Raw genomic sequence first — 9905 nt, 5'->3', positions numbered from 1 at the left:
ATACCGCGGACCACCTCATGATCATGAAGGTTAGGTGGGGTGACATAAAAAGGGGATCCTCTCCATTGGCGAGCTACGCAAGCATCTGCATCTTTCGCATGAGCATTTTCCTTACTATTCTTCATCCACTTTCGGGAGATCGTATGGACTTGAGCATTGGAGGGCCTAGCCAGGGATCCCCACCCCGGTCTTGGATCACTAACACTTTGTTGGATTGTCGGATTGTGCGCAAGACTATTGAGGAGTTTCATCACCAGCTGAGGGAGTCTTCTACCAGCCAACAAATCATCGATATAAGTCAGCACATCATCTCCCTAGCCTTTAGACAGAATCAGGAGCTTATCAAAGGTTTGTAAAATTAAAAAATCTCAATAAAAAAGATTTTATAATTATGTAGGTAAGATTTAAAGTTTTTAGTTTAACAGCAGATTAATTTGAAAAATCAAACCTATTTTTTTTTTCTATCAAAGATAGAGCCAATAATTAATAATATCATTTAATTACATGTTTGACATTCTTAAAATAATTAAAAAATAAATTATTTTATCAAACATTTAGTTATAATACTTTATTTCATAAATCATTAGTAATAATTAAAATGATTTTTTTTAAAAAAAATCAATATATATGAGATAAGTTCTAATATATATATATATAAATGACTATAATTAAATTAAAATTCATAAGTTAATAAATATTAAATAAAAATTATAAATTAAATTAAAGATCATAATTAATTAAAATATAAATAAAAATTATATAAAAATATTAAATGAAAAAAAATAATAATAAATAAACATATGTGATTTGTAATATAAAACCCATAAAAATTGTATGGAGATTTTTTAAATTATAGAGAAAATAAGAGATTTTTATACATGTAATGTAGCATTGATGTGGTATATTGAAAACTATAAAAAAAAACTTATTAAGAGGTTTAATCTCCTAAGAATAACTGAAAGCTAAGAATGACACATTCAGTGCAATTATTTTATTAATTATTGATGCATCAAGCATCAAATTAAATAAAAAATTGAGGTTAGACTTGTGAGCCATCCTATATATGCTTAACTATCACCCAACCCTGCAAATACACAAGCCCTTTCCAATTTATATCTTTGTGCAAAACCGGCTAGGAACCAGTTTCAATCAAGTCGCCTCCATGCTTAATAATACTGAATCAAATCCTCTCATAGATCCAAAAAAAGAAACAAATGATATAACTCAAAAATAACAGACATTGAGCTACAATGTAAAGAGTACATCCAGCATTAAATCTTCTTTTCTATCATCATATATCATTGCAACCCAAGAAAATTATTCTTTTTTCTATAACCTATATTCTAGAATATCTAGAACAAGAGTCCCTCTACCGAGGCAAAAAGGGGATAAAATAGGATGAGAAAAGAAGATTGAAAAGCAACACAAAAATGAACAGCATTTGAAGTTTATTTTAATTAGGAAGGTAAACACGGTGGAAATTTCTCATGTTAAGCTTCCTCCTGCAAGTTGGGCATTTCTTTTGTATCCTTATGAAGGACTTTGTGCAGGTCACACAGAAAATATGGCCACAAATAGTCGATGCTGCCTCTACCAATTCCTCCATGCAGATTGAACAGGTGTGCGGCTTCACAATTACTTTCACAAGTTGTGGCTCAGGCGTCACCAGTTTCTTACTCTGAAATTTTCAAGGCAGAATCAAGGTTTAAATTATAAAAAAATTGGAAAACACAGGAGGAATCATAAAGAAGCTAAAAAATTGTCTTGAAGTATCCTTCTATTCATTTTAGGAGTTGTCTATGGAAGTTGTCATTTTTCATCCCTCATCCTCTTCCACCAAAATAAGGGGAAGAAAACATTCACAAATCCAATTTTCCATTTGTTGCTACTCATTACATCATCCCTGCTTCTAAAGTAAACTTTAAGGATATCAAAAACATCTATGTGTGTTGTTCGTAAATTATATTGAGAATAAAATGTAATAGGAATCCACCTGGCTAATTTTTAAAGATTGAGGCATTCTTAGGTAAATAAACAAGGCAAGTGGTTGTGGTGGATTCAATCAATAATGTGCATGAAATGCAACAAAATAGGACAAGGAGTTTCAGTATACTAAGGCGGTAAAAATATTCAAACCTACTAAGGAGTAATATTATTATCAACATATGTTGGGTCAATGTCTTTCATCAGTTAGATGGACTATACTTTCTATGCAGAAGTTTGAAATGACTAATAGAATGTTAACAAGGTTGTCGAATCAACATTTGTATCATGGATCATTTCAATGTGATTTTGAATTGTAAATAGAATGTATCATGAATCATAGGAGACTTTAAAAAACAAGTTTTATTAATCCTAACTAGTTGTGGAAAACTATATGGTTTTTATCACTCCATTAAATTCTGTGTAAGAATACACTACTAAAAATTATAGTTAAGCATCGAAAATTCTCCAACAATGGTCTCAGTGGTAATAATATCCGCTAGTGCATTGTCAGAATCTAGCTCTGTGAATACGACAAATTTTTGGATGTCAGTAACAATGCATTAAAAAAATATCAACCTATTGACAGAACTATAGTTGACTTCCAAATACAAATATTAAGTCAGTTAAGATTACCACTTGATGTAACAGGTGAAATTTCTGTAACTCAGTTCTTTCGTGTCAATCTCGTCTCTCAATCAATGTTTGATCAAAAGAAGAATTATAATACCAAAGGACCATCACTATTAGAACATCTCAAGTTGTATCTTCTAGTTTTACATTTTCAACAACAACAACATCAAAAGGATCAAACCATATATCACAAAATTCATAATTAAAACATCCTGTCATATGACTTTTGGCTCATTTGAAATGTTCATGTTGCTCAAGTCCTTAAATGGAAGAACTAACTGGAGGATTCTAGACAAAATGACTGCATCCTAAAAATGTATCAGTAGGTAGCAAATTAGATCTGAAAACCTGAAGATAGTATTAATAATCTTATTTAAAACAACCTCAGAGGTTACCTAATGTTATCCAATAATGCTTCAGGAGGTAAGCATACAACTGGAATGTTATGCAGAAAAAAACTCAAAAAGGATAGAACAAAATACAAAAAACCAACACTTATATTGTAGCATAGTATATCAAGAAGCAAAAAATGTTTTTCTCAATGAAATAAAACCAAATATTAATAAAATAATTACCCTTGCATCATGCCCATCTTCCAAATCATGATAAGGATAATAATTGGCAGTTGTCCCACTAGTTGAACTTCTAAATGGCCTCTTGCAAGCGAAACAAGATGAACTTCTCGCGTGTTCCTCTGCGGTGACTGAAAAATGGGTGGAAGTTAACAGAAGATCAATAGAAATTTTCATGATAAAGTCCAATATATATATATATATAGACTTGATAAGAAACCAAATGTAATTTAAATGATTTATAGAGACCAGTCACAACATTAAATTCAAGGATATCAGCCAGAATTCACTAGCAAATTAATTACTGCATGTTGATTTCCTCTTACTGGAAACCTATATTAATTATGATATGAAATAAACTAAAACTAAACAAAATGATCTTGACTTCCACATTGGAACTTGCTTTCATGGTGACAACTCCTTACACATCACCAAAACCTTGCATATCATGCTCTTTCTCCTATAGAGATCCATTAAGATAAAAGTTACTTTATCTTTGTTATTTTTCCATCATTTTAGTAGTGCCTAATGTTGTTGAGCAAGATGAGATGTTTGTATCATTGGAAATGTAATCAAAATTGTTTTTCACCATCATTTTTGTAAGGCCTGATTTTGCTGAGTAAGTTGAAATAATTGAACCATTTAAGTTATAACTTCATTTCATAATAAAGTAATTCTCATAACTCCCCTCCAAGGTAGATGACACAATTCACCGTAAACTAAATGAGGAATGATAATCATAGTGGAAGCACGTGATAGAGAAAAGGTTTAAAGCAAACTATAGCAGCTTTAGCACCTCAGCATTTTATTTACATGTACGCTTGCATTATTATTTCAAAACCACCGAACAAGCAAGAAATCTAGTTTGTTCTTGTTTTTGGTATGAAGGTAAACCTTTTGTTAAAAATATCAAGAGAACATAGATCCTTAGTTGAGTTTTTTGTCTTCTTTTAATCCAATCTAATGCAATTTTCACAATGGTCAAAAATAGTTTCAACCTTTTATCTTCTCAATGTCATAAGTGAGCTAGTTTAATCATTTAATTAGATCAATGCAATCTACCCAATACTCAAAAAATAAAATCCAAGAACATTATAAAAATTGTAATAAATAGTGGATTCAACAATGAAATAAATCATGTGGAAAACAAAACCATATAAAACTTCAGGCTAGACCAAAGAAGGAAATAAATGGTATGGACTGTATGGTTTTATATGAAATACTAAAAAATTATCTCCCATTAGTTTCTAACCATAGCTATCAATTTGCTAGAATCATATTTCTCTTATTCATCCGTACAAACCAACTGCAGCTACATTAAGTCAGATATGATCGTCCACGGCTTCAAATTCTAAAATGCTTCTAGAATGTATGGTTTTCAATCATTTTAATCTACAAAACAAAGCATAAGGAATTGTATAGTTATCGATATCCAGCTTCATTTTAAGATTAACAATGTAGGGTCACTCCTACATTTCCACCTCAAAAAGGATTCAGATATCTTATAGATTAGAAAGTTAATAGATCTGTAAATAATGTTTATGGTGTCCTCTACAGATGAATTTGAAATTAATGCATTATTAAAATAAAATCGAGTCCTTGATTTCATAGTCCATACTAATAGTCACATATTTCTATCACTAACAAACCCACTTAAAAATTAATATTTATTTACAAAAAAAATATGCATGAAAATTTGTACTTATTGTTTTAAACTTGTATTGTCAGCATTTCCCTATATATGCAATATGTATCTGTATGTATTGTCTTTTCAACAAATACCTTTTCATAAATGTTAATTTTCAACTTTTTATAGCAAAAAAAGTGTGTAATGATATACTAGAGTTGTACCAATTCCAGACCAAAAAAATTGCCAATGCAGCACTACAAACCATGATAAAAAATTCACAATGTCAAGCATTTTAGAATACTTTAGACGAAAAAGCAAAAAAACAAGAAAAAGGAACCATGAGATAAAGAACTATTATATAATGAATAATACATATTACATAATTCTCATAGCAAACTAGTTTCCTAGTAACACTATGGTTTTAAAGTTTTTCATGTATGACATTTACTTCAGTCCTTACAGCCCATCCAGTGGAGTGTAGTTTGCCTTAATTCAAACTTCAAAGACCCCTTGAAGGTCTCCTAGCCTATGTAGTGTGTACTAATTTATTTATATTGAATCAAGAGACTTAGAGCTCATTCTTCAAACTAAAATAACAATGGCATATACTGACCTGACCTTCTCAGATTTAACTCGAGATCTTGATTCAAGTTCATCATAACAGACTGGTTCCTTTTGTTAATGTTCCTTCCCTAAAAAAATAGGGATGTATTCAGAAGTAAACAGATAATAGGGAAACAAAAATCAAAAATGAAGAGAAAAATTTTAAATAACAAATTAAGGAGTATCTACCAACTATTTGGCATTGACTACATCAATTTAAACCAAACAATAATAAGTATCTAAGACCACAAAACTATCCAATTCATTTTTGATCGTGGCTTGTACTTATTTAAATTTCCACCACAAAATTCAACTTGTTAAATATGGAATCTAAGGTCATATTGTAAAAGGAGCATCTAAAACTACTCTATTTATAAAGACAGCAAATACTGGAGCCAAAGGACAAGCCAAAAGAATACTAGAAAAACAAAAATAAACAATGATGAGAAAATTTTTAAAGAACAAAACAAGGTGTATTTGCCAACTATTTAGCAGTGGCTACATTAGTCAATCCAGCATTGATTATTGTATAAGATCATAAAACTAAACAGTTCATTTCGATGTCTTCTAATTATTTGAAGCAACAAAACTTTTCTTTCCACCACTAATTCATGTTGTTAAAGTGTTGAATCTATGGTCATATTGGAAAATGTGCATACCATCTAATGCTTGATTTGGTTCTACTTCAGGCATGATTAGCTCCCATAGCACAACAAATGGCGTGCATATGTGCCCATTCAAATGTAATTTAGCAAATATATTGGTGTGAAATTTAAAATTTAGCATATATACAACAACAACCAAGCTTTATACCACTAGGTGGGGTCAGCTAAAATTTTCCATATATGCCATGAAAATTTTAGCCTCTTATACTAGTAGCACAATTGCCATATTTGACAATGATTGTCTTACCTTCAAAAACAATATATAGTTTCTTTTAATTTGATATTTTGAAACCAAATTTTGTCTCCAACTTATTAGAATTGTTTATTATTTTGAGGTGACAAAGGAAAAAATAAGTTCACAGTTGAAGGAAATAAATCAAAGGATAAATAAATTATTATCAAGATTGCTGATTGAAATATAAGCTATATAATCTTAATTAAACATAAAGATATTATTGTTGATATTTCTATATTGACATCTTTGGAATATATCTTAACCAAACGTCATTTACCCGAGTTTAATAGATGCTAATGGCATTTATGAGAGATTTATGGATTTAGAAGGAGAAATAGGAAATATCAACATGTGTTATAATAAACATGATATATAATAGATTTAAAAGAAAAATATGCATAAAGTGTAATCACATATAAATCAATCCCTCTCCTACCAAACAATCAGTCTAACTATTCCATGAGTTCCATATCAAACTATCTTAAACTAATTATTTTGTTTTATTTCAGTATTATTGAATCTACATTCTTATATTTAAGCTTACTAAACATTTAGGCATGTTAATGCTAAGAGATCAAGAATCAAGATCTCCTAAAAAATGTTCAATCCAAACAAAAAAGTATTATTCATCATAGCGAAAACCATGCGTAAATATAGATGGTTTAACTCATTGCAATCTGCTACATGTAGATAAGTTGGCAATGCTATGTACCATTCTTACCAAACCATTCAATCAATATCAATAACTCTGACAAAATTGAAAAGATGATAAAATAAAATGAGAGAAAAACTGCCACTCACTGAACTGGGAATTACCATGGGTAAGCTTCCTGAAGAAGAAAGGATTACAACCTCATTCTCTGTCAGTTCTACATTAGTAGCAGAACTTGGTGGCACGTAAGACACTTGTTGTTGACAAGCACGATAAATGTTTTCTGGCTCCGGATATTCGATACTCTCCACAGGTGGAAAATTAAGGTCTATATTCCGGACCATCTTTGGTGCCTCCTCGTGCCCCGAATCGATGATTCAAGATTGCTTATGGTATAAAAGACAATATGCTTCCCAACATAAATAGGAAGGAATGCCCATGATCAATTCATCATCTAAAACCAAACCATTCAAAAAGAAACGCAAAGAAATTATTCAAAAACTTTCCATTGAAATAACAGTAAAAACAAATATTGAATTCGATAGGGAAAAAAGAAAATTGAGTTTCAAACAAAGAAATAATATCCAAATACTGCAAATTGATCAAACCATGTGAATCCGAAATCCCAAGAAGAAGAAAGACGAAACAAAAAACGAAAAACCAAAGGGGCAACAAGAATCTGATAAAGAAACGAGAGTTTGGGGAAAGAAAACACAAGAAATCCCCAAATGAATAAGATCCTAATAACAGAGAAATCGCACCAACCGCCGATCAAAGATTTGCAGCCGATCAATGGAAATCGGAAAGCTTCTCCAGCGATCAAAGGGATAGGATTTTCGTAGACGATTGAGATGTATGGAGGCGATCGATGATGGCGAAAAGAGGCGACTTTGGAGGGTGTCTTATATGGTCGTCGCGCTTCAACGAGGAACACGATCATGGTTAAAAAATCGGAGCAAGAACCCGGTCGAGGTTGGCGCATCCGTTGCGTGTGCATTCTCTTTCCGTTTCGTTTTCCAAAATCTTCTTTCCGATTTTCGTTTTCCTGAAAAAAAAAGGAAATAATATTATAAATCTTCTTGAAAATAAAAAAGAAACAACTGTTTTCGTAAGTAAATTATTGCCTACTAATTAGAAGGAATTGAATGCCTTCCATATTTTTTAAATTATTGGAACTTTTTTGGTTTGGAAAGTGTAAAAAATTGTTAAAAAAAATGAAAATTCAATTCGTTTCCATAATTTATCTGTTTTTTCTACATTGCCTCCCAAGAAGAATAAAATAATCACTTTGAATTTCTAGCTATCACAACTTTTGGGTTAGGAAGGTTGTAAAATTTTATATTAAATAAATAAAATTAAAAAAATATCAAAGAATGATCTTTATTTTTATTAACATAAAAAAGACATCTAATGCTATAAAAATATTAAAAAGATGTCTCCTCCTTAAATATTTTCCCAATTGTCCTTCTATGTATGGTATGTGCAAGATGTGTAACCACAAGTCAATCGCCTAGATAAATTCATCAAAGGTTAAATCGATTTGAAATGTCTTACAATGAAAGTAATATAACTTCCACCAAATTCACTATTTACCTCCTCCTCCCTCCCCCAAGAGACATTCTACTATTTTATCTCCCTCTTTATGGTGAGCATGATTTCTTTCCAAGTTGTCCACAAATTAACCTCTTCTCTTGCATCTTCAATCATTTCTTTTTATTTTCTATCCATGTGCATTATTTATTTATTTTTATCGATTTAATATTTTTTAATTAACTGTGAGGTGTGTCTGCTCTGAGTGTCTCCTTACTAATGTTATCTGGCACTCTTTTGTGGAGTTAAGAAAACATAATTCATTTTCACAAGAAAGTACATCAATCATGTGACTTCCTAAGATTGATCCTATTTAACTATGTCATCCCTTGTCCATTTTGATGAGCTTAAGGTCATGTAGTTGCTTTATATAAAATAACTACACTAGTAAAATTGCTCAAACTTGACAATCAAACACATCATCGAGTCACCTGCAACTCATTTGTGTTGACTCATGCTTTCCCATTATACGAACTCGAGCAAGCAAAAAAGTGTTTAAACTTTTTACCGGACCATTTAGGATGAAAAAAAAAAAAATCTTCAAACTTAAGAATCAACCACAACGTTGTATCTTATGAAACCCATTGCGTTGTTGACTCATGCGTATAGTGTACAAAATTGTATTGTCAAAACCCCTCTAACTATTCTAGATAAAACCGCTCCACATTCCTATTCTGCCCTAAGATTATGTTACAACTTAAAATTTACATGGGTCTACATTGGTCTATTTTCACAAAAATTACACATCATGTGGCTCCACGAGACCAGTTTTGTCTATGTGTGTCATATCTTATCCATTTTGATGAGCTTAAGCTTATATAGAAATTCTGATCAAATTGCTAAATGGGAAAAAAGTGCCCAAATTTGATAATCAAGTACACCATTATGTTCCTACATTATACTGCACTGACCCATGATTGCAGTGTCAAATTTTTTGTAACTGAGCCACCAGTAGCACTTTTGGTCAAATTACTTCACACTCATGTTCTATCCTAGAATCATGAGGCTGCTTTACTCTGAAACTGATCCACACCGGTCTACTTTGACAAAAGAAGTGATGTGACTGGTATGAGAACCTCTACTTGGTGTGGTTTGGTCAAAGATCAAGTTAGTCTTCTCAGGACAGTATAGTGGTTAGCACATGAGATATTATCATCATAAAATATGGGGTTCAAATCTTAATAAAACCAAGGTAAAGGCCTCCCTTATGTGCTAGTCACTATTCCAAAGGTTAGTAGCCGCTCGTGATTTACCTCCTCCGTGTTGACCTTGGGGTAGGTTGACGGGGGCGCTGGGGGCGAGCGTATTCGCCTTTTGCCACCATAGTCAAAGATCAAGCTGA

General features: G+C 31.6%; 1 protein-coding gene across 3 annotated transcripts; it reads right to left on the bottom strand.

Moving 5' to 3' along the window:
* Nucleotides 1–1195: 1195 nt before the first annotated feature.
* Nucleotides 1196–7909, bottom strand: LOC122047394 (E3 ubiquitin-protein ligase RNF4-like). 3 transcript variants are annotated; one of them, XM_042608653.1, is made up of 5 exons: nt 7739–7909; nt 7174–7427; nt 5432–5510; nt 3192–3319; nt 1196–1678 (listed from the first exon to the last, which is right to left on the bottom strand). In XM_042608653.1, exons 2-5 carry the CDS (start codon nt 7315–7317, stop codon nt 1454–1456), a joined length of 576 nt encoding a protein of 191 aa, XP_042464587.1. In that variant the 5' UTR covers nt 7318–7427; nt 7739–7909; the 3' UTR covers nt 1196–1453. The 3 variants fall into 3 exon arrangements, with proteins under 3 accessions (XP_042464587.1, XP_042464586.1, XP_042464585.1); XM_042608652.1 differs by having other exon boundaries at nt 7138–7427; nt 7735–7906; XM_042608651.1 differs by having other exon boundaries at nt 7138–7427; nt 7739–7906.
* Between the last annotated feature and the right edge of the window lie 1996 nt (nt 7910–9905).

The sequence above is a fragment of the Zingiber officinale genome, chromosome 2B, assembly GCF_018446385.1.
Source record: "Zingiber officinale cultivar Zhangliang chromosome 2B, Zo_v1.1, whole genome shotgun sequence".
Taxonomy (NCBI): domain Eukaryota; kingdom Viridiplantae; phylum Streptophyta; class Magnoliopsida; order Zingiberales; family Zingiberaceae; genus Zingiber; species Zingiber officinale.
The sequence above is the reverse complement of the archived record's forward strand: the minus strand, read 5'-3'. Positions and strand labels throughout refer to the sequence as shown.